At 40.9% G+C, this 25,350-nt stretch overlaps 3 protein-coding genes and 1 pseudogene across 4 annotated transcripts in view; 3 read left to right on the forward strand and 1 right to left on the reverse strand.

Moving 5' to 3' along the window:
• The first annotated feature begins 30 nt into the window (after positions 1–30).
• On the forward strand, positions 31–8,809 carry sgsh (N-sulfoglucosamine sulfohydrolase (sulfamidase)). Of its 2 annotated transcripts, none has more exons than XM_061732542.1 (9): positions 31–292; positions 2,772–2,932; positions 3,008–3,113; positions 3,216–3,604; positions 3,701–3,782; positions 3,864–4,067; positions 5,841–6,007; positions 6,216–6,313; positions 8,092–8,809. In XM_061732542.1, the coding sequence occupies exons 1-9, from the start codon at positions 211–213 to the stop codon at positions 8,273–8,275; spliced, it is 1,473 nt and encodes a 490-aa protein (XP_061588526.1). In that variant the 5' UTR covers positions 31–210; the 3' UTR covers positions 8,276–8,809. The 2 variants fall into 2 exon arrangements, with proteins under 2 accessions (XP_061588526.1, XP_061588516.1); XM_061732532.1 differs by having other exon boundaries at positions 6,096–6,313; positions 8,092–8,804.
• Positions 8,810–10,036: 1,227 nt separating this feature from the next.
• LOC133444537 (tubulin beta chain-like) lies at positions 10,037–13,331 on the forward strand (annotated as a pseudogene).
• Positions 13,332–15,807: 2,476 nt separating this feature from the next.
• npb (neuropeptide B) lies at positions 15,808–17,892 on the forward strand. Its single transcript, XM_061722399.1, has 2 exons — positions 15,808–16,178; positions 17,211–17,892. Exons 1-2 carry the CDS (start codon positions 15,909–15,911, stop codon positions 17,337–17,339), a joined length of 399 nt encoding a protein of 132 aa, XP_061578383.1. The 5' UTR covers positions 15,808–15,908; the 3' UTR covers positions 17,340–17,892.
• The window catches only part of gnav1 (guanine nucleotide binding protein (G protein) alpha v1), a 36,241-nt gene continuing 28,600 nt past the window's right edge, over positions 17,710–25,350 (reverse strand). The window contains exons 8-9 of the mRNA XM_061722389.1: positions 22,503–22,590; positions 17,710–19,197 (exon numbers count right to left, since the gene is read on the reverse strand). Of these exons, the coding sequence (XP_061578373.1) occupies positions 19,007–19,197; positions 22,503–22,590 (279 nt within the window). The 3' untranslated portion in view covers positions 17,710–19,006. The remainder of the gene's footprint in view (positions 19,198–22,502; positions 22,591–25,350) is intronic.

A 25,350-nucleotide genomic window follows, 5' to 3' on the forward strand; every position in this document is an offset into this window, starting at 1 on the left:
GGGGCGGGGCTTAGAGTGTTTCAGGAAGAAGTTCAAAACATGATGTGGTCGAGGCCATGGACCATGGATGTACTATATTAACCATGGACTTGTAATTCATTTACTGGAAATATAATTTAACACCTTTACTTGAAACATTTTCTTTCAGTATAATATTTGACGGCTGAGCCAGCAGACATCTTAGGACTTAGGGGCGTGTAAAGGCTCATCATGCTGCTTCACCTCATGTGTTTCTTTTTAGCATGTTGTTACCCCGCAGAATCAAAGAGAAGAAATGTTCTTCTAATAATCGGTGAGTTCACGTTTCTGTCGCCCTCCACCTGCTAGAAAGCTCAGAAGAAATTTTGAACTATGACCCAAACTTCCAGATAATGCACACTTAGCGAAACTGACACTGACCAATTTCCGGGGGGATGTTAGTTTTTTTGTTGAAAAGCTTTTGCAGATGATGTAATTGACGTCCAGTATGTTTAGTTTGTTCTGTATCAGCAAGGTTTGCACTAAAAATGACAGCTCAGCAACAACACACAGTTTCACAACCATGTGACTTACTAAACTTACTGAACTTGCCATTAAGATCCTCTGTCTTGATGTATTTTCATTTCATTTCTTGATTCATTCCAGACATGTCAAAATCATTGTATAACAATGTTAACTGTAGTATTAATCTATTCATCTATATACAAATAGATATACATATACACACATGAATACACACACATTCTGAACATACAAAACCCTTTGTAAATACATTTATATTACATGAATCTATTTTAACTAAATGTACACGAAATAAATACATTTATAAGAATAAATCAATACCCGATGTGCACACACCTATCTATATATACTATACATACCTATATACATGCACATGCTTAACAATACATCTAACACACTAATCCTGTTTAACATGTCTATGTGTATGTTTGCAGGATTGCAGGAACATAATAGATTTGTTTACCTAACATACTGGGAAAAAATGCAAACAGATGCAAACTGTCAGTGCGCGTGACTCTGACCATTCATCAGCAAATTTTACATTTCCACCTTTAGTTAAGTGCATATCCATTCATCCAGCAACACTTTCTTAGATTTTTTATTTGTCCTGGGATCTTTTTGATAACTAAGTGAGACAGAATGCACTGTAGACGGCCAGTGCATCCCATCTGATTTACATGATGACTGTCTGGGCCAGGGGAAGAGGTTCCTGCTCTTTTTATCTGCAAGAATTTAGGAAATCTGCTTTGTTCATATGCTTTTGTGTACCAGGGTTTGGTTGCACCTTGTTAACTGTCTAAATGCTACACCATGCCTACAACACAAATCATGTTCTATATGAGGTCTTTGCAAAACTAATAAATAGATGTTTTACCGACTTAAAGATGGAGCTTTGTGCTTGAATATATAACAGTATTTATGTTTCATTCAAGCTGTTGCCACACAGTGTTGTTGAGCCAACAGGACAAGGTACGTTTTACTGCATCCCACAATAATTCTGGTGTCATTGGCTACAATCCTGTGCTGGAGCATTGGTAGTAAGGAGTTTGACATCAGTCAGTACGCATTTATTTGGAAGAGATAAGCAAGGGAGCCGGAGGAGCAGTACCAGCAGCTTCAGCAGCTAGAAGTTTGGTATGTAGGACACATCCGAGGATGCATAAAAGGAGAGTTTTTAGTTTTGTCAATAGAAAAGTGGTGTTCCAAAGGAGCATTATAGTTTATAAAAGAAAGCCACTGACGGTGAAGAAAAACACAAAGCCATTGTGAAGTTATTGTGCAGTAACTGACGCTGCCATTAGGGGGAAACATTTACACACAGACCCGATTTAACCTCTATCAGCACCCCTGGAATGAACAGGCATATATACTGGATCAGGGGCGAAAATCCCGGGGGGGACAGGGAGGGCCATGTCCCCCCCATTAGTAAAGCTGTCCCCCCCTAGAATAATTTGAGACAGAATTAATAATTTTGGAACAATGCAGTAGTATTTATTAGTGATGCACCAAAATGAAAATTTGTGGCCAAAACCGAAACCAAAAATAATGATAAACAGTAAAATCTCATTACACTTAAAACAAGTCATCACAAGAAAAATAACTTGTTATTTGACAATTTTCACCTGTTTCAAGTACATTTTCACTTGAAATAAGTAGAAAAATCTGCCAGTGGGACAAGATTTATCTTCTCATTACAAGCAAAATAATCTTGTTCCACTGGCAGATTTTTCTACTTATTTTAAGTGAAAATCTACTTGAAACAGGTGAAAATTGTTGTTTTTTCCAGTGATGAGTCTTGTTTTAAGTGTAATGAGATTTTTTTGACTAAAAATGAGACATGTTAACTAGAAAACAAATATTCTTGTTAAGATTTTGGGGTTTTGCAGTGTATTATGTCAGATGTGCTGTATTATTGCCACCTTCCACCTAATACCATTGTTTTGTATTACTCTAAGAAAGGTCTTCTGCCTGTTTGCGAGATAAAGAGATGAAAATGTCAAGAAGCTGTGTTAAAGGAAGGCTAAAACTTTTATTCCTTGTCCCCCCCTGGATTTATTCTCTAAAATTGTACTGTTTATTGTCCCCCCCAACTATGAAACGGCATTTTCGCCCCTGTACTGGATAATACTGGATAGTAAAGTTACAGCGTCATTCAACAGATTGAATCACTCAACTGAGCTTCTTAGAAGCATGTGAAAGTACTGATGTCCCTAGTTGTGCCTATCAAGTATGAGCTGTCATGTTGACTTTGTCTCTCTTCACTCTTCCAGCGGATGACGCAGGCTTTGAAACGGAGGTGTACAACAACTCGGTGGTCCACACCCCCCATCTGCACTCTCTGGCCCAGCGCAGCCTGGTGTTCAAAAACGCCTTCACGTCAGTCAGCAGCTGTTCCCCCAGCCGCTCGACCATCCTCACCGGCCTGCCACAAGTGAGGCCAGCTCTCAAACACATACAATTCACTCGGTGTTAGGGTGGAGTAACGAGTTGTGTTCTGCGTTTTCAGCATCAAAACGGTATGTATGGGCTTCATCAAGGGGTTCATCACTTCAACTCCTTTGATGGAGTACAAAGTCTGCCGCTGCTCCTCAGTCAGGCCGGCATATTCACAGGTAAAGGAAGAAAGGACATGTCTACATGTCTACACTCACACTTACTCTTATTTTTGGTTACTTTTTTTCCATCTTTCTTTTCAATATGGCCATTTCTTGCAGGTATAATTGGAAAGAAGCACGTTGGCCCTGGATCTGTGTACCCTTTTGATTTTGCCTACACAGAAGAAAATAACTCTGTTCTCCAAGTCGGGAGAAACATCACCCGAATCAAACTCCTGGTTCGAAAGTTTTTCCACACTCTGAAAGAGAAAGCTTTCGAGCGAAGACAAGGGAAAGGAGAGAAAGGAGAGAAAGAGCCCAACAGTGGGAATGTGAGAGAGGAGGAGGAGGATCCATTTTTCCTTTATGTTGCCTTCCACGACACACATCGATGTGGTCATTCACAGCCGCAGTATGGAGCTTTCTGCGAGAAATTTGGGAATGGAGACATGGGAATGGGAAGAATCCCCGACTGGACGCCAGAATATTACACCCCAGAACAAGTAAAGGTTGGTGATTGAATACGAGCGTGTGTGTCAAGGCCTCAGTATTTTACTAATACTCTTGTATACTTGTACTTTTATGACGTATCTCATGCATTTCAGGTTCCTCCCTTTGTCCCGGACACACCTGCAGCACGAGCCGACTTGGCTGCGCAGTACACCACAGTTAGCCGACTGGATCAGGGTGTGTAACAGCACTTTCGTTAAAGCAAATAATAAGAGGACGAAGGTCACAAAAGTATAATGGTGCAAATTTCCTTCACAGGTATTGGGTTGGTTATCCAGGAGCTCAAAGACGCCGGTTATGACAATGACACTCTGATCATCTACAGCTCTGATAACGGCATCCCCTTCCCAAATGGAAGAACAAACTTGTATCACTCAGGGACGGCAGAGCCCATGCTGGTGTCGTCTCCGGAGCACAGGGAGCGCTGGGGAGACTCCAGCCCGGCCTACGTCAGCCTGCTGGGTAGGACATGGATTATTATTTGTTTTTAATACTATTTTTTTTAGGAATTGTCAAATATAAATAGAACCAGAATCCAAACAGTTGCAAAACATTTAAACATTTTATTTTATTGAAAATAGTATAAAAAACAACATATCACATTTTTAAACAGTGACTGTAAGAGCAACATTCTCTTACAGTCTTTTTTTATAATTTTTCTAGAACAATGTATTCTCATATCAAATTCAGTGCCAGGAAAAGGTTTGAAATAAAACTGGGGCACAAACAACAAAATACTATAAAATAAAAACAAAGATTATCTCACAATCTTGGTGGAAAAAATGAATCTGAATGTTTGTGATCTTCAGGCCTTTTCCAGCCCTGTTTCAGAAACAGAAAACGTTCTGTGGTGCAGGGTTGCATTCATGCACATCCTATGACTAACATTTACATCTTCACGTTTTCAGATGAGTCCGTAATGGTTGTTAGAAGAGAAGTCTAATGGTCCCTTGCTGTAAACCGTGTCAACTGCAGGTTCCAGTTTGACTTTCAAACCAGTATTTGTGAAAAACAGGTTTTCTGTAGTTAAAGGTATTGTGACATCATTTTTAACATGCTTTTAACACTATTAAAAGTCTTGGGCAACATCCCTCAAATGTGTCTAAAAGAGTGTAACAAGAAAAACTTCACTCTAGTACTCTTTTCCTGGCTTTTTATTACAGTGTTTTTTTGCGCCGTGAAAAATGCTTCCTTTCCCCCCTTTCCTGTCAATCATTGCTCCGCTCCTCCTCCAAACCTCCTCCTCCTCCAGCCATACGCTCACAGCGGCGTCGGAACGACAGGCGAAGCATGCACGGAAAAGCAGGAGGGCGAACCACAGCAAACAATCATAAAAATAAAGGCATGCAAGCAGCACTGTCCCCTTATCTTAAGTCCAGTCAGTGGCCGCGGGTCTTCTTAGCAGTTTTCCTCCGGTGATTAGAACAAAAGAGGCGTGTTAAGCCTCATTTATGGTTCCGCGTTAAATCGACGCAGAGCCTACGCCGTAGGGTTCAGCGTATGGTGCGCGTCGCCGCGTAACCCTACGCCGTAGGCTCTGCGTCGGTGTAACGCGGAACCATAAATCAGCCTTTATGGTGCGCTGGAGAGGAGAGGAGACAGGGAGCTGGGTGGAGGGGGCGGTGATTTAGCGGATCGTTACGTAACGATCCGCCACCAAACCAGATGCGCCGTTTTTGCATAGTTATGCGGAAAATCCCAGAAAGCACACAATACACTGAATGTTAAAAGTTCGTTGTTTTTTGGGTGTAATTGATGTCAAGACACCCAACAAAACACAAAAAATCAAGAAAAATGTGTTTTTCATGTCACAATCCCTTTAAAATCTAAAGGGACGAAACAAGGAGGTGTGATGTGCATAAATGACCACACGAGGGAGACTAATAATAATTCAGCAGCAGCTTCATCAATACAAGATGAATTCAAAGGAGAAATGAATATTATTACTCATAATTTAAATAATCCTTGAACAAAACTAGTAATCACACAAACATATACTAGATTTAAACATAAAATAATTAAATCACAACTAGTATGTTGTAATCATATAATAAATCAATGCATACAATGTTGTCATGATGCTGTATATTGTAGCTGTCAGGATGGTAGATAAACGTTGTACATTGTTTTCCTCTGTGTGAAAGAACTGAAACATCAACATTCATACAAAATTGTAATGCATGACATCTCTTCAAATAAGGTGTTAGTGGTCACTCTCTTCTCCCTGTCCATCAGATATCACCCCCACCATTCTGGACTGGTTCTCCATTTCCTACCCACCCCACAGCCTTCCTGGCAGCCCTGCCGCGCCGATCCAGCTCACTGGTCGCTCCTTGCTGCCCGCTTTAGTTACTGAACCCAGCAACTGGTACACAGTCTACTCCAGCCAGTCCCTTCATGAGGTCTGAAGGGCCCCGTCACTCTGATGTAGACTCTAATGAAACAGTCAAATACTGCGTCCTGACTTCTGTGTCTTCACTTTCATTTCAGGTAACCATGTACTACCCGATTCGATCTGTCCTCCAGGGGGCGTTTCACCTTCTTCACAACCTCCACTACCGCATGCCCTTCCCCATCGATCAAGATCTGTACGTGTCCCCCACCTTTCAGGACCTGCTGAACCGCACAAGAACGCAGCAGCCAACACACTGGTTCAAAAGCCTTGATCAGTATTACTACAGAGAGCGCTGGGAGCTGTACGACACCAGGTCTGTCACCACCCAAGACACTGTCAACTGCAATTACATCCTTTTTAAAAGTTGATACAGTTTGCTGAGGTCTAAATGAATGTTTTTGACATCATTTCTTCAAAATACAACAGGAATATAGAACAAAAGCTCCTTTTCTAACTATATTTTTAAAGCTGAGTTCAGAGCAGCCAGTTTTAGTGGGCGGAGCAGTCACTTAACCTCACTCCACTCTTCCTCCTCAGCGTGTGCGTCTCTTGAAATCAGTGTTACAGTTTTATACGATGCACTTTTTAGGAACAGATGAGGCTTCATAATGTGAACTTGGGTGGAAAAAAATGATGGAGAAGCTGGATAATTGGATTTGAGCCTGTGATGTCACGGGAAGTAAATGACAGGATTGTATTATGTCAGAGTTTTTGATTTGGTTTGCCAAATATATGCTCTAAAGCACAAAAAAGTGTGTATATATATATATATATATATATTTATTTTTATTTTTTTAAAGTCCCCTTTGACTAAAGAGAGTAAAACTATAAGAATTAATCATTGACTAAATGTATTGATTGCAGTAAATGTGACATGAAAATTCCCAGAAAGTTCCACCATAAACGAAAAAAAGAGTAAAATGAAATCACATTTTCAGGTTCAGAACATGATGAAGATGTAAAAACAAATGCTGACATGTCTAAGTTTCCAAAACAAGAGCAGATTAAGAGAAGCCAACCTGTCAGGTAACACATGTAGAACTTTTACATTATTAATTAACCGAAGTAGAAAACTTTTTGCACACCGGATTTGCAGAAAGGTGCGTCGGAGGAGGAAAGCTGCAGCCAAATATAAAAAGAAAACTCCTGCACACCTTCTTCTCACCGTGCACTCGTTTATTAGGCCAACGTTTCGGTCATAGACCTTTTTCACCTTAAAAAAGGTTTATGACCGAAACGTATGCCTAATAAACTAGAAGAAGGTGTGCAGAAGTTTTCTTTTCATTATTAATTAACAAAAGCACAAAACACTAAATGCTACTTTGAAGTATTTTACAATACTTTTTGACAGTTTATAAAACTTAAAAGTTTTTTGGTAAAGATACTTTGAGGATTTTTGTTTTTAATTGAAGTGGGGTTATATAAAGTACAGCAGTCACAACATTTTCAGTTTGGAGAATTGAAGAGGGATTCTGGTGCAGCGTCCAGCAAACACCTACTCAGAATAGGTACCATCGAGGAGGAATTTTCAAATAAATAATTTTTTAACATTTAAAAAAGAAAAGAAAGTTAAAATAACTAAAAAGTGAAATGTATTAGCAGTGAACACTGACATATTTACTGTCTGGTCCGACTGTTACCTGGACTGGGGGTTGGCCTATGACAGACATTCTGATTTAAATAAAAAAAAGAAAAAAAAGAAATGACAGTGTAACATAGTGTACATAAAAAAATGTAGCAATGTAATGGGTAAAAATAATCAGAGTCTGAAGCACGTTACAGTGTTGCCTCGCAGCTTGAAGAGTTTAAATCCCTGCTGCTGGTCCTGGATGGGTCACCAGCCCCCTGCAGGGAATGTTTGGCCATACTATCATTTGTGATGCTGTATTCATTATTTGTTTTTACACACACATGACTTCAAGCACAATAAATACATTATTGATGAATGTTAATTATAAACCAAAAAAGGGACAGTTATAATTATACAGTTGTATTGCATTACAAACACAAAGCTCTGTGTTTCTTAAATAATAAACATTTACATTTTGGAGGAAGGGACACTTAAAGATGCTTCAATCTTAACAAATACAGGGCAGACCCACTGGAAACAAGGAACCTGGTGTCGGACCCGTCCTACAGCGCCGTGCTGCAGAGCCTGAGGCAGCGTCTGCAGAAGTGGCAGTGGGAGACAGGAGACCCCTGGGTCTGTGGACCGGACTACGTCCTGGAGGACAAACTGGAGCCACACTGCAGACCGCTCTACAATCGTCTCTGATAGACTCTAATTTACTCCTCAGAAAGAAGACTTATTTGTATTTATATTTTTTAATTCAGTGTTGCTTTTAAAGTTCAAAAATAAACAATATAAGTTGACTAGATTCATGACATTTCTTCAGTACATCCTTTTATCTTTCTGTTGCTTAACAAGTTCATCATTGTAGTCCGATATTTTTCTCCAGTGGATACTTTTAAATGTACACTTTACACCTTTCTATGGGTGCCGTGAGGGACATAATTCTGAATTAGCGTTCATAAACACATATGAAATCCAACTCTTTTAAACACTATACTGAAAACCTCTCACACTCACTTGTGAAATCTCTCATACACACAGGTGAAATGCTCTTATACATACAACTGGAAATGTATCCACTCATAGATACTACTGAAACGCTCTCACACAAACTAGTGAAATCTGCTCATACAGTTGAAAATGTTTCACTGGTGAAATTCTCTCACAAACACAACTGAAAATTTCAGTTGAAACGGAAGTGGGTTGTATGTCTGATATATATTTGGTGTGACAAATAAATTAACCTTGAACCTTGGTTGGTTAGCGCCATTTTTCTTTTTTACTGGCAGTTGTTTTGATTGCTTGATAGAGCAAAGTCTTCTCAGCAGCCCAAAACAACTCTGACTGAAGCAACAACTTTACTTAATAATATATTAGCTTCAGCAGAGACTACAACCCCGGTGACTGCGAGTATAGATGTGCTGGATGATCGCGTCACGTCACTTTTCCCATCACGGCAGCCGCGTTATAGCTTTCTGCCAGTATTGCATGTGCGAAAGCACTGTTGAGTTTGATAATATATTTGTTTCACCTTTAGTTGAATTTACTACGAATTAAGTTTTGCAATATATTCAAATTTTCAGACCTTCACCTGTATATTATGACATCAATATATAAGAACATAATATATGTCCTTATTGGTTCAATACGGAACGCAACTTTTAATTCCCAATTTTAATTCCGAAATACGTGAGTGCAAGTTATGTTATATTTCTGTCCAACTTTCCAGTGTATGTAACAATGGACATAGCGTTTGGTGACGTGTTTGGTCACGTGACCCAGTGGTTTCTGAAGACCGGAGTTGGAAGCTGCTTCTCTCCATCCCGACCACGTCCATGTTGCTCAGCCCCCTGGAACAAGCCCCCCCCCATGTCGGTTAGTTCTGCTCCCAGCTCGATGGAAACATGTGGCGGTGTACGGCAGGGATCGGCTGAAGGAGCTGGAACTCTTGACATGTTCCAGTCGACTAGTTGAGCAACGAGCTTCAAAACCGGTCTTCAGAAATCAATGGCTGCGTCTGAAATTCCATCCTTCCACCCTAATGAGTAGCAAAAACAGTATGTGAAATTTTCTAGCGCGTCCGAAACATTAGTACGTACACAATAGTATGCGCTATCCATACTCACTCAGAAATGTATTAGTATGGATTGATGGACACTAGCTAAGCAGAAACTTCCCACAATGCAATGCAGTGGTGTTTGGTTGCGCAGATACGTATATGTCATGAGTATAATATTAAGTATAATAATATTATAATATTGGTATATAATAATATTATATAATGTCATCTTGTTTGGGTCAGGATAAACGGGAAAGAGCGGAGCGGTGCTGCTACTGTTGCTGTGACAGGAGTTGTTACCATGGTAACAACTCGCCCTCCCAACGGCAGGAAGAGCCGACCGTTGAACACTTGCAAGGAAAAACTCGGCTGTTTTATTAGTGACTAGACATCGTCAAGCAAATATGAGGGAAATCGTGCATCGTCAGGCTGGCCAGTGCGGTAACCAGATCGGTGCCAAAGTAAGTAAGAACATGTATGATGTAACCCAGTGTTAAAATGTGAACGTGCCACTGCACTACTAAAAAAGTGTGTTACCTACTCTTCTACACTCACCAGCTCACATGCTCACTCACTCACACCAGGTTCCACTCAGTGATTGCCACTACACCACACCCACAGTTTAAAGCCAGCACTTTGCCACAGACAGTGAGGTGCACATCACTGGCTGTGGCAGGTCTGTATGCTGTCTCTCGCCAAACATTTCATCATTTGAACTAAACATCCTAACTATAAAATCTTAACATTTTAGACTCCATTAACTCCTAATGACCTGCTGGTAAGCTGATGAGCTATAGAAAATTGGTGAGTTAATTGCAAAAATAATTTGCAAAAACCACTGTTACCACTATAGAACGACTGTTTTGGAATTATTGTTTGGAAATGTTATTTATTGGCCTTTTTTGTGTTCAGGCCAGGTTTCTTTTCAGACCTGAATGATCTTGGATGACTTAAAACACAACGAGGGGCACGGCGCAGCTGGTAGTGCAGCCGTCTCACAGCAAGAAGGTCCTGGGTTCGATTCGGGCAAATCAGGCTTCAAACTAAATAAGCCCTTTCCTGACTCGAGCACAAAGGTTTAATCGAAAAGCGCTTTTTTTTTTTTCCCCACTAAATTTTGGCCTGTTGCAAAGTGAAAAGGGTGGCCTTTTTTTGGAAGGGGGGTGGGTTTGATCGCTTTTGTGTAAAGCAGCTAAGCGTTTTTAACTGCGGCAAAATGGGTGGGTTAAAAACTGATTAGTATGTTCATTGATATTTGAATTTTATACTATCTGAAGTGTGTCCGTCTTTCACCAAGGCCTTATGGCAGCTTCTTCCAGCAGGTTTTGGGTGGAGCGGGCGGTTGACGTAAAAGAGCCATTAGAATTCAAACGTTTTCGCGCCAATAGTGCGGTGGCGTGCGTGCCTCGGCCGCTGCAGCGGGAAAGGACGCCATTTTAATTTTTTTTCTCTTTCTCTGCATTTTTCTGCTTTAGTTTTGGGAGGTGATTAGCATGGCATTGACCCAACTGGAACCTACCATGGGGATAGTGACCTGCAACTCGACCGGATCAATGTTTACTACAATGAAGCTTCAGGTAAGTGCAAATGATTTGGCAAGTATTGTATTAAATGTTTTTCTTGAAATAAAATGTATTTTTCTTCCTCTCCCCGAAGGTGGTAAATATCCCTGTGCTTGTGGATCTGGAGCCAGGCAACATGGACTCCGTGAGATCTGGACCTTTTGGCCAAGTCTTCAGGCCTGACAGCTTTGTTTTTGGTGGGTTAATATCTGAAAGTGTCTTTATATTTTTTTCCCCCTCCCAATAACGAATTAATGTTTTTCCATAGGCCAAAGTGGTGCTGGCAACAACTGTGCCAAGGGTCACTACACCGATGGTGCGGAGCTGGTGGATTCGGTCCAGGATGTGGTGAGGAAGGAGGCTGAGAACTGCGACTGCCTGCAGGGCTTCCAGCTCACACATTCCCTCGGTGGCGGCACCGGCTCAGGTATGGGCACCCTGCTCATCAGCAAGATCCAGGAAGAATACCCTGACCGCATCATGAACACCTTCAGTGTGATGCCTTCCCCTAAAGTGTCTGACACTGTTGTTGAGCCCTACAATGCTACGCTATCGGCCCATCAGCTGGTAGAAAACACAGATGAGACCTATTGCATTGATAACGAGGCGCTCTATGATATCTGTTTCCGTACTCTGAAACTCACCACCCCAACATACGGTGACCAACCATTTAGTCTCTGCTAACATGAGTGGTGTCATGACTTGCCTCAGGTCCCCAGGGCAGCTCAATGCTGACCTGCGCAAGCTGGCTGTAAACATGGTGCAATTCCCTCGTCTGCACTTCTTCATGCCGGGCTTTACGCCCCTCACAAGTCGGAGTAGCCAGCAGTACAGATCGCTGACGGTGCCAGAGCTAACCGCTACCTGACAGTGGCTACCATCTTCCACGGTTGCATGTCTATGGAGGTAGATTAGCAGATGCTTAACGTACAGAACAAGAACAGCAGTTACTTTGTTGATGGATCCCCAACAATGTCAAGACCGCTGTCTGACATTCCACCCAGAGGCCTTAAGATGGCTGTCACCTTAATTGGCAACAGCACAGCCATTCAAGAGCTGTTCAAGCACATCTGTCAAAGGGGTGGTTCTTAAAGTTATGGTAATAAAATAATCCAAGTCCCGGAGGAAATACTTTTCAGTTCTTTGAGGGTGACCCACATACACAAAGGGTGCAGCAACAAACATTTATTGTGCAAAGACTGTTAACATAAAATCAGGGGTGGGGAAAATGTCTCTTAAAATGGGAGAAATGTCTCTTAAAATGGCCAATCCTTAAAAGGCAAGGGTTAAAAATGAACAGTCAAAGTCAATCCGTTCAGGGGCTCACTGTCATGTTCCAAGACTGTCCTCTAGCGCCCCTCTGGAATCCACAGCAGTCAGGCCCACGCCAACAGGAATCCCTCTGCTACACACCTCCAGTCGACACTCTTTGACCCTGGAGCAAAGAAGAATAGCCAGCAATCTGCCCTACAACCACAGGATATTTCATTTGGCTATCACGAAGTGGTTCGGCTTGCAACAGCCAGTGTATTGGTTGGAGAAACTCACAGCTTTTAGGCAGAAGTTCCTACTTCTGCCACTAGCGTTCAAAGGCCTCCAATACACTGCTGCGTCCGCTTTCCGGTCCGCCGGGGGCTCCCCAACAACCTGGGCCTCTGTCCGTCAGTCCATCCTCCTGCTTGAATGTCACTCTGTGAATATCTAGGTGGAAGGAAACCCTCCCCTGGTTCACCATTGGTCTAGGGGGGCCAGCCTGCAGTAGTTCATTGGCCACTGCAGCTGTCAGTCAGGATCAGGTTCCTGCTTTAAAGGTATTGTGACATGAAAAACACATTTTTCTTGATTTTTTTTTTTTTTTTTTTGTGTGTTTTGTTGGGTCATCAATTACACCCAAAAAACAACGAACTTTTAACATTCAGTGTATTGTGTGCTTTCTGGGATTTTCCGCATAACTATGCAAAAATGGCGCGTTTGGTGGCGGGCCGTTACGTATAGACCCACTAAATCACCGCCCCCTCCACCCAGCTCCCTGCCTCCTCTCCTCTCCAGCGCACCATAAAGGCTGATTTACGCGACGCGCACCGTACACTGAACCCTACGGCGTAGGCTCTGCGTCGATTTAACGCAGAACCATAAATCAGGCTTAACGTGGAGCTGTTTAGAGCCTCTTTTGTTCTAATCACCGGAGGAGAACTGCTAAGAAGACCCGCGGCCACTGACTGGACTTAAGATAAGGGGACACTGCTGCTTGCATGCCTTTTTATTTTTATGATTGTTTGCTGTGGACTGTCTGCTTCGCCCTACTGCTTTTCCGTGCATGCTTCGCCTGTCGCTCCCGGCTTAACTCTCCGACGCCGCTGTGAGCGTATGGCTTGCGGGGAGCTACCGTCCTCTGGTCACGGACTTCATCCTCGGGCTGTGTGGGTGTTTGTGGTTCGTGTGCGAGCGTGTGTGTGGAGACGGCAGAAGTGTGTAGCAGTTGGGTTGGAGGAGGTTGGGAGGAGGAGCGGAGCAATGATTGACAGGAAAGGGGGAAAAGGACGCGTTTTTCACTGCGCAAAAAAACACCGTCATAAAAAGCCACGAATGGAGTACTAGAGTGAAGTTTTTCTTGTTACTCTTTTAGACACATTTGAGGGATGTGGGCCAAGACTTTTAATAGTGTTAAAAGCATGTTAAAAATGATGTCACAATACCTTTAATAGTGTTCAGCTGTGTCTAATCAACTCAAAAAGTAATTGCATGTCAAACTCAAAACACACATTTCAAACAATAACAGTAACTAAACAAAGCAACAAAAACATGCATGCAAGTAAAATGTTTAACACAATTCCAAAACAATAAATAAATATACAATTAAACACAGCATGACACTCTGAGCAGTTCACGGCTATGTTCAGGCGCAAAGCTTTCCTCCACTGGTACACCGGGGAGGGTATGGATGAAATGGAGTTTACTGCGGCTGAGGGCAACATGAATGACTTGGTGTCAGAATACCAGGGTGCCACTGCTGAAGAAGAGGGAGACTTTGAGGAGGATTTGGCCTAAACTTTCTGTTGACTTGCTCATTTTTCCCTTTTCAATGTTAAAAAAAAAAGTGCATCCTGTCTGTTTCAGGTTTCAATGTTCTGAGATGAGGATGATCTGGCCTGAGTTCAATGATACAAAAACAGTTCTTGTAATGTCTTTCTCAAACAAACACTTGTATGTGTATGTTCAGTTTTCTGTGTTCTCAATAAAAGTTCTACAGCTCATTTGCCTTGGTTTTTGTTCACTATCGGTACAGTAAGTTTTAATTCTGCAATTTCCACGAGCTGAATAGCTAACTAGCAATTGAAGCTGTAATGGTGAACGTGGTCAGATTGTTCTGCAACAATCTGACCACGTTGGTCATGCAGATGGAAAAACAAAACTCAAATTACTTAAAAGAAATCCAAGTGACTGAAAATTTCACTCACATTGCATCATTACTTGCATTCTGATAAACATGATTATTTGAACGGTCCATGTTATATTTGGGCACAAGAATAGGCAAGCAGCAAAGCCAACTTTGGCACAAGGAGTCCCATTTGAATTTAACAAATCTGTTATAAACTGATGTCCACGTGTAAATGCAAGGCCTTGAGGATAAGGTTCATAAACGTCTGAATGAAACACTTTTCCATGGTTTCTGCTGCCCTTACGTGGCAGTGATCAGGCCCCTTTTCCATTATAAGTAAAAATGAGTACTGTACAACTTATTTATTCAAGAATTCATTTACAAAACATCATGGCAACATACAAAACAATTAACACCTTAACATACAAGGCAAATTTGGAATTGACTTTAAAGTAAAATATAGCAAATGGTGGAAAAAAAACCCAGTTCAGTTCAGTTGTGAGAGGATTTCACCAGTGTATGAGGGAAAAATTTTCAACTGTATATATGAGCAGATTTCACTAGTTTGTGTAAGAGCAGTGTATTTCTGCCCATAAGGAACATAATTACACTCCATTGCACTGGTTTTAATCATTCAGCTGAGCAGATGAAGACTGATTTAATTATGCAGGGAGCAGGAGTTCATGGTGCAAGACTTGTGAGGTCATCTAATCAATCTTGAATAGGGTTTGTGTTATTTATGATCTTTTCCCTGAAACCTTTTTTTTTGTGTTTGAAGGTACGCAGTACTTTTTATTTAGTTTTCCAGACATCACTAATTTTATTGAAAGTCCTCTGGAAACGGTCCAGTCTGTAATTTCTATTAAAACGTGTATACATTCAGGAATACTGGACAGTTTAAAACATACATAACTGCTTTTACTTTTGACGTTTTTCATCACTGCCTGCTAAGGTCCACTGATGTTGATCAATTTTTACTTTTGACCCTTTCAAGCGTCAGAGAAGGACTGACATCTAAATACATCTTCCACCCCCTCACGCCACACACACAAACCTTTCTCCGACTCCACCAGACCATCAAAAATTGATCAATTTAAATGTTTTTTTTCCGCCTAAAGACCGACCATCATCCGCCCACCTCGGCTCCGATGTGACGAATGTCGCAGGTCACGATAACGTCGCCCCTCCAGCCTATAAAAGGAGCAGAAAGTTTTCTTAGTGTACAGCAAAAAAAAGTCACCTGCAGACCAAGTACGAGCGAGAGAAGCGCTGGTTTCCTGTGCGTAAAAAGCGCTGGTTTCCCGTGCGTAAAAAGCGCAAAGACGATCGCTGGACATGGAGAGGTCGGTGAGGTTTGCCTTGGTTTGCGTCGGAGTGTCTCTGCTCGTGTCCTGCCAGTCGGTGTCCGCCTGGTACAAGCAGAGCAGCGGGCCCGGCTACTCGGTGGGCCGAGCCTCCGGGCTGCTGGCCGGCATCAGGAGGTCTCCGTACAGCCGCAGAGCCGAGTCCGAGGAGCCGCTGCCGGACAGCGCGGAGACGGAGACGCAACAGGGCAACAGCCTGATCCAAGATGCGAACAGGCAGATCTCCATCCTCAAGAACATGGCAAGTACAACTTAAATGGTCAAACTCTGTTTATATTTGAGGAAGTCGTTTATTCACCTCTCCATTTTATAGACAAAGATAGAAATGTTTGCGCGTAAAATGCTCTTTCCAAACGCAATCAAGAGCCACCTCATTAGGTGCTTTACTAGTGGTCAATGTAGGGCAAAAGATAGTCAATGAATGAATGAATGAATGAATTCATTAATTTTTATTTCGAACATATATAAAAATAAAAATAAACAGTAACATCTTCATATTCACATATGTTCGAAAAAAGGAGGAAGAAGTATACACTTTTTCCTAGTTCCTACCCATTTATGAATTTACATTATTATACACAACATCCATATAAATAGTCTATATAAATACTACGTAAACATGCCTATTACTACATAATTATCCAAATAAGTATATATAAATATTACATAAATATTATATCAATATATAGAAAATACAAATATTATATAAATCTATATAAATATACACTATATAAACTACATAAATACCCCTATAAATATAGCCTATATATGCTACATACCTAATAAATATATAACATATATTACATAATTATAACTATCTCTCAACATATAATATATACTACATAAATATCCACATAAATATCTAAACATATCTTAAGCAAATATAATACCTTTTTCCCTATTTGATTTGTTTCTCACACTCCTCGTTAACCCATTTCCTCTTCCATATACCCTGTTTATAATTTTTTGTATCTCTTTCTAAACAGATTTGTGTTAGTTTTTTAAATGACAATGAAATAAACAACAAAAAACTAATTTTACCTAGCAAATACATTTTAGATCATAAATAATCACTTACAAAGAGAGGAAAGCCAAATAATGGCAAGATGTGCGTGCCACTGCGCATGTCCTGAGGTCAAGTCAAGTTCCACACCAATTATTTGTTTAAAAAAAAAAAAAAAACAGAAGCAGTTTAAATAATGAAATGAATCTTGATATTTTAGAGATGCATTGAGTGTTTAGTTTCTGTGCTCACTGATACCTCCTCCTGCAGGCCATCTGCGTTAAGGATGTGTCTCCGGACCTGAAGAGCTGCGAGCTGCTGCGGGACGGAACCGGGACCTTTCAGTGCAAAGCGGACGTCTTCCTCACCCTGGACTCCCTGGACTGCCTGTCCGCCTGATGAGAGTCCCGGCCAGGCCTCGCATCCCTCCCGTCCTCCCCTCGGTCCCTCCAGAAACACCCAACATTGATGAATGAAAAGAGGGATAAAGCCTGATTTATGGTTCCGCGTTAAATCCACGCAGATCCTACGCCGTAGGGTACGCGGCAACGCGCACCGGACCGTGTGCGTCGCCGCGTACCCTACGCCGTAGGCCTGCGTTGGTGTAAGGCGGAACCATAAATCAGCCTTAAGTCGTGAGGTCTGGGAGCATGGTGGCGCAGAGGAAGAGTCGATTATTGATCGCTGCAGACTCTGAATGTTATGGCAATTAAAATCTAAAAAAAAAAACAAGTCAAGTTTTATTTACGTTGCATAAAAATGAATATAAAAGAAAAAAAACCATTTGAAGCCATTATCATTTCAGGAGTCTCTCCATCTCTACTATTCAACCCTGACATGTGTAGGCCTACTGCCAAACTGTAATAATGTAATACATGTCCTGGAAGTTGACTGCAGTGCACATTTTCTGGGAAATACTTTTATTTTATTAATTAAAATGAACAAATACTGATGACATGATGTGTGTGGTCTGTTTGTCTTCAAATCTTAATGAAAAAAATACACAAATCAGGTTGTCTTCAAACAAAAATACAGAACGAAACCCACATTTATTTTTAAATGTGGCTTCAGTGGAGTACATGATATAAAATAACAGCAGGAGTATGTGGCCTTTAAGACTTTAAAAGCAGAGATACAATGTGAATCACAAACACTAAGTGTTAAGAAAGACAAAAAAAACATTTCCATATATTCAGACTCCATGAACTCCAGTTTATTGTAAGGCACTGTTTTTCCAGTCTGTGTTCACTCCAGACTGCGTCAGTCAGTCATTAGTATCCATCAGAGTGGCTGGGGTGATGGCACAGTCGGGTGCTCAGGGGGATCCCTCAAAACCAGCTCCAGAGAAAACCACAAATCGCATATGGGAGGCAACATTGTGCTTGATAACCTTTTGTATGAGTGTCGAACACTGTAACCATGATAGTCACTGGGGAGACGGAGGAAATTAAATCTAGGAATGATTCTAAGGTCTCCATTCATAATAGGTACCCAGAATCATCATAGACTAATAACAGTCAGGGAGATGAGTGACATGTGGGTGCTTTCAAGTAAATGCAAACTGGTGTGTGTTTTCAGTGATGGCTGCAACATTTTAAGGGTGGATATCACAGCAGAGACGTAGTGATGGATGTGTGGGAAGCACATGATGCTACAGTGGTGAACTCAGGCCACGTCAGTTAACAAACTAACAGTAAATCCTCCCCACACACAAAAGGAAGACACAAATAATGAAGTCTTCAAAAAGAGCATTGTCACTGTTGATGGTGAGCTTTTGTGGTAAAGAAAATTTATATTAATGCCCATTAATAAAAAAGGTTTAAAAATCTTCATTTTAGGGCAAAAAGGCAAAGAATGTTTTGGCATAGTGGTTCTTCACCTTCTAAATACAATCGAGCCAAACAGGCTGCCCCTCGTGTAACAGAAAAAAGACAGTATCTTTGGAAGAGATCAGTTCACTGCCCTAATTTCCTTTTTTTTTTGGACTCTTTCAGTCTTTTCAGTAGAGACATCATTTAAGTACTGATGACGTCTCAGCTTCCAGGAGTTCATGCCACCACCGCCGGTTATAGGAGCGATACAGCTGCCAGGTTCTCTCTGATTATTGTGTCCATAACGACCTGGAAGACGACCTGGATGTTGGAAGTGTCGGTTGCCGTGGTGAAGTGGTGGTAGATGAGTTTGCTGGGTGTGTTGTTGAGTGAGACAAAAGTGGCAGCGATGAAGCGGGCAGCTGAATCCACATCACAGTCTGCACCTGGACGAGACGCAACGAGGGTGACATCAATTAATGACAGTAATAGTCTTCTAAATGACAGTAGTAGTAATTAAACTTTATTGACGTGGGACCATTTTTCCCCCCTCTCCGGCAAGTGTAACACCATGTGGTTCCACTGACTACTCAGTGACAGAAGAAACAATCAGATCTGGCAATTAACTTTAATGTAGCATCACATTATATGTAAATACTCTGAATTCATTTGACAGAGCTATCAGGAAATGTACGACAAGTCTAAACATGAATAGTCCTTGTTCTTCAACAGAGTTAAATGTTAAAACTAATGCATCAAAGCAACCACAGAGGTCTACCGTATTTTCCGCACTATAAGGCGCACCTAAAAGCCTTTAATTTTCTCAAAAACCGGCAGTGCGCCTTATAATGCAGTGCGCCTTATATATAATCGTTACGGTAATTTCTGTTACTGTAGTCAGGGGGATTGTGGGTAATGTAGGTGGTGTCGCCGAAGTAATGGTGCTAAAAACATCAGGAATCGTCACAAACGTTCAAGACGACAGCAGCGACGCTGACTCGCATAATGGCGACTTTGACGAGACGGAGCAAAGCATGTATTTTATTTTGTTAATAAAGTTTGACATACGGTACTTTTCTTCTTGTTTTTTTTTTTGCATTTGCTGTGGGATTTTGTAGCATTTCCTGTAGCGCAGCTCCATCAGGTAGATACGTAACTCAACCCCAGTCACTATAGTACGGTATTTTACCATATATTTAGTGCGCCTTATAATGCGGTGCGCCTTTTTATGGAAAAAGTTTTAAAACACGTCATTCATTGAAGGTGCGCCTTATAATGCGGTGTGCCTTATAGTGCAGAAAATACGGTATTATTAAATGTTAACCAGTGCAAACTTTAATTCTGAACCAAAAGAACGTTAACTGAAGCGGTGTTAAGTCAGAAAGGAATATACGTTTGTAGCAAAACACCTGAACGTTAGCTAAGAGGACAATCTACCCATTTCAGAATAAACTGCTATCTACGAGACAAGGCTCAAAAACGTCCTTCCCTTTCAGCCATAGTGTGGAACGGGATCCTACAGACAAATCTAAAGTAATTTTAATGTTGTATATGTACACAAAGTGTATCAAAAGGGCCACGAACCATACTCCTTTTATGTCTATTGATAGTACTTTGTGCAACGTTGATAATCGACTTGAGTGAACGGAGATTCTTATTATACAAACACCCCCTGTTAAGTTAACGTATGCAGCTGATCATAGTTCTAAGAAGGAATTGGAATTGTTGGATCTAAAGACATAAGACCTTTAGGTCACCAGGTTTATGTTTGAATTTGAGATTGTGATGATAGTGATGTGCACAAGCATTTCCTCCTTCAAACAAGGAAACTTCACACAGCCTACACGTGACAAATTTAGTAAAAATACGCATCAGTCCAGGGAAGAGGAGATAATTTCACTCGACATAAAACATAAGTATCGTACATTGTTGAGGGGAGGGGATCTTTAAATGGAACGTGATGGTTCCTTTGGGATCTTCAACAATTTAATTTATAAGCTCATCAGTGTTTTCAAATTGTGGCTTACAACTTGAGCTTGGAGACAGATGTGAAGTCAAATGTACTACGAAGTCATAAAACAGAATCCCTGAAAAAGTACAATTTCCTTAAATTGTATTTACAGAACCTGAGCAAGTCTATGTTCCACCACCAACGTTGCTTCTCATAAGTGATTAAGCCGAGAAACTGAGACAGTGGGCTTAACACGACGAAAGGATAGTTTCTAAACTACACAGGACTCATCATCATATCTGCAATCTAAGTCACATGGACCATGCTCTGCTGCCTGACCCCAATCCCAAGCGTGTTAGCATTTTTATTGACATTTGCATGAGAGCAGAGGGGACGCAGCGCCTGTCGAGCCCACCGAGGAATAGGAGGTGAAATGGTGAGGAGAAAAAAAAAATTCACAGAGCTCATTATTAGTCCTAGTGGTCAAAGTTCTTAAACTTTCTATGTCTTAGTTTTTGGGCCTGCAATCATATACGTTTAGGACATTTCAGCTTCTAGCATTTTATGTCGTTGCAGACACCGATCTAAGTGGAATTAATGTGCAATCTTTGTGCACATTTTTCCCCCCCTAAAAGCAATTTCAGTGTAGGATGTATTTGTGATTTCTAGTTCAAACTGTTGCTCATCCATCAAGGAAGAGAGTTTGCTGAATTTTGTGCAAATGAACACAATAAAGCCCACACCCATATAAAAAAACATGAACAGAAACAAAAAAAACCCTGTGGGTCTCCAGTTCGGCTACAATGGTTTAATAAATAAATAAGAAAAAGGTTTTAATTGTTGAACAAAGGTGATGAAAGAGGTTCACCTGATAGATCAGATCTCCATCTAGAAAGATGTAGGTGTGCCTGCAAGGCCACTTTCAGTTTGGTAGCAGATCTAGATTTCTAGGTCAGTGAGAGGTTTGTTCTACATTAGCAACACATAATTACCCTTTTATAAATGTAATGACAGTCACCAGGATCAGAGCTGAGTCAGAGCTGAGCAGCTGTAGTTTAGAGAGCAGTGTGGATGGAGGCAGGGTAAATCTGCATTATAGCTATCAGTATTAAATAAGAAAGTTTATAGGAACAATTTAAAAGAGGGGGCATCACAGAAAGCAGCTATATTATCACAGCATTCAAAATTGAGCAGGATCTGCTGTCAAACTATGACTGCAACAGAATATTAGAAAAGACAAATTGTGTGAAATGACAGATTTTCTCTTTATGAAGAGCTTGGAACAAGGTTATAATATGAATATACTTTCCTACAGCACGCCTAAAAAATGCTCCTAATAGTAGAATCACTACATTATTCATTTCTCACTCGAATCTTCCCTTGTTGTTTTTATAATTTTTTTAGAATGCTTGTAGATGCTATGCAACTGCATAGACAGTTAAGAACTTTACTCAATTGCTGGGAAGTGATGGATGGATGGATGGATGGATGGATGGATGGATGGATGGATGGATGGATGGATGGATGGATGGATGGATGGATGGATGGATGGATGGATGGATGGATGGATGGATGGATGGATGGATGGATGGATGGATGGATGGATCTAACTCATTAGCAGTATTAGTTCAGTCAGACAGCTTTAACAGTGGCTGATGTATGATTTCCTGAGGGCAACAATTTAAAAATAAAACATGTTTTAGAAAAGGTTACTCTGGGTAGATGATCAATAGCTGGAGCTGCAGCGTCTGAGAGCTGCCGAGCCGATGAAGCAACGCAACTCATTAACATTTATCCTACCTTTAAATTGAGGCAAATAGAGCCGCAGATGCCGTCCAGTGTGTAAAATCTTGTCTTGAAAAAGATCTATCTTGTTCATGAACAAAATCTGGAAAAACAAGAAAAGAAAGAATCAATCGGAAAGATTAATTTGATCTCGTTTGATTGATCACATCTGTAGCTGTGCATTAACCACCAAAAACAGTCACATTTCTTTCTACTTGGAAGGTTTTCACATGAAACACAAATGTCAACAGCTACTTTGACACACGCGATGACGTGATCAATAACGTCACGCATCAGCGTGCAATCAATTCCACATTAAGTCTCTAGTGAAGGAGGTCAACATCTTCAGTGACCGCTCCGTCATTCTGCTGTTTTCTATCTGCTCAGCTGCCTCCATGCTGCACTCGTACTGGTCTTTCTACTCAACCAATCTCTGATCACAAATCTAAACACTTGATAAAAAAAGTATGAGGTGGAGCAGATTTTCAATAAACGGGATACAGAGCAACGTCTAAGTGTGCAATTATCACTGAACAGCCACAATGAAGAGGTAATTGAGGTGGAGGTTACACATTTTCCTCCCACATAAAAAAAAAGTATCATTAAACACTTGTGTTTAATGATACACCAACCCCCCCCCCCCCCACACACACACCTAAATTGCCCATTCAGCTTTAATGAAGCTTTAAATGCTTTTTTTATGGTTAAAAGAAGGATAACTCACCAGAAAATAAACTACTTAGTGCAACACTACAACTTTTTGGTTGCATGTGCAAAATTGTACCAGATATCTTTGTCGTGACAAACACCATGAACCACTTAATTTATACTTCAGAATGTGCCTTTAACTGGATACAAGTTGGAGTTGTATTTAGGTCAATGACGAGTGTTAAAAACGGTGTTCATGCTGAATGCTTTCTGGAAAACTCAAGAGTTCCCAGTAGTTGAAGTGTGCATGGAAGAGCGGCGAGGTGCATCTTAAGTGCTCTTAAGTAAGGTGAACAAGCTCGTTACACTGTGTTTTTAATGTGATCATTTACTAGAGTCAGGAATGGAAAAGCAGAGAGGGGAAAATGTCCCCATTCCCAAAGCTTAACCAAATTATAACTGGGTGTTATAATAGGGTTATAGTTATAATGCCAGTTAAATTCCAGACGACAGAGGACCGGGACACGGAGGGCCGAGGATGCCATCTGTGTGTGGAAACAACATTTATCAAACAAGTCAGCGTTACTCTTGTGACGTGGTCTAAGAGAACAAATCAAGTGACAAAGAAATGGTCTCATTTACGGTCAACTAATCACGCAAACTCTGGCTGGACCTTGTTGACCCCCTTGATCTTATTGTTTCTAGACTTTGGATGGTGTTTTGGCATTTTAACTAATATCTAAGATTGCAGCTCAGAACAGAATAATTGTTCTTTTCTTCTTTAATTTTGTTCCAAAATACACTTTTTGAAACTTTTAACAGGTACAAAGTCAACTTTGACAAGGTCTCCTTCACACAGCAAACCCACGTCATAAAACAAGGTGACTCCTCATTGTAAAACCCATCTCGTTAACACATTTAGGGCTTAAGGGGAGAGGCGCTGGGCCCTTTTGTTTTTGCATTCTGTAATACAAAGATAGAAGCAGAGGCTTTTCTCTAGACTATTGCTCTGGGCATTACATTTCCTTCACTGTGTTTGCTTTCTTCCCCTGGGGCTTCACGTTCGCTATCTTGGCCATACACATGATGAAAGAGAAAATAAATAATCAGGCCAAACCATATTTGCTCCAGAGTTCTTTTGGCTGTGCCCAAGGGTCACATGTGCAATTAATTTTGCATCATTATGCGTTTCTATCATCACATTTATATAGTCATTTCCAGTGCAGTGCTTTTCTTTTCTTCATAGAAACCTTTGTTCTCCACAACCATGAATAGCGGCTGTCCTTCCTGTGGCTGGTACCAGGTACCATGTACTGAAACACAATCTCAGAAATGTTCCAAGACCATTTTCACATCTGTATACTGTGAGCTGCCCTCACAATGCAGAATACAGTATGTACTCACAGGTCATACTTTTTATGCCACAATAAAAGCAATGACAGTGTGGCATCAGTGGAAGCTGGTCTTCTGACTCTTATGAATGACTTCTGCTGTCGTGTCCTACAGTATGTAACAGATATACTGCAGAGTTTCACTCTGCCTCTTGCTGACGCTGCTACTTCGGTTAAAGTTGCTCAAATCTTTACTTCTCTTCATCTTCCTGCTTCTGACTCAGTTTCAAGACCTCATAGTTCACCTGCAGCTTAATGAGACGGGTACCATGGCAACAAGATAATCAATGTTATTCATTTCACTTGTCATTGGTTTTATTGTTGTGGCTGAGTGGTATATATTCAGTGTCCTGCTCAAGGACACTTTGACACGTGGACAGCATGAGATGGAGGATTATCCTGCAGTCTGTGAAGTCAGCTTCAGCTTCATATAAACATTTCTCAAACTAAAACTGAGTGTTGTTCTACAAAAATAAAGTATAAAAAAAAATAAAACTGAGTGTTGCAACACTGCAGGTAAAGATCCACTGCAGTGTAAGAAAGTACAGCACCTTGGGAAGTATTCACCCCCTTTAACATTCTTTACATTTTTTTTGCCTTATGACCACAAATTCAAACTGAGGCAGTTTAATATTTTATGCAATGAACCTGCACAAAATAGTACAAATGGATAAAGAGAAATTTAAAGAAGGGGGAAAAGAAGAAAAAAAGAGAAAGTGCAGTTGAAATAAGATCTGTTGCTGCCAAAATCATTTAGAGGTCACATAAATACAGTACATACAGTCTGGTTTGGTTTTAAAAACACAGTGATACTACAAGTCTGC

Source organism: Cololabis saira, chromosome 1 (assembly GCF_033807715.1).
Source record: "Cololabis saira isolate AMF1-May2022 chromosome 1, fColSai1.1, whole genome shotgun sequence".
Lineage (NCBI taxonomy): Eukaryota > Metazoa > Chordata > Actinopteri > Beloniformes > Belonidae > Cololabis > Cololabis saira.

Coding starts and splice junctions, on each gene's coding strand:
- npb (XM_061722399.1), top strand. CDS start 15,909: ATGGAGAGGTCGGTGAGGTTTGCCTTGGTTTGCGTCGGAGTGTCTCTG. Junction 16,179..17,210: donor TCTCCATCCTCAAGAACATG/GCAAGTACAACT, acceptor CTCCTCCTGCAG/GCCATCTGCGTTAAGGATGT.
- sgsh (XM_061732532.1), top strand. CDS start 211: ATGCTGCTTCACCTCATGTGTTTCTTTTTAGCATGTTGTTACCCCGCA. Junction 293..2,771: donor AAATGTTCTTCTAATAATCG/GTGAGTTCACGT, acceptor TCACTCTTCCAG/CGGATGACGCAGGCTTTGAA. Junction 4,068..5,840: donor GGCCTACGTCAGCCTGCTGG/GTAGGACATGGA, acceptor CCTGTCCATCAG/ATATCACCCCCACCATTCTG.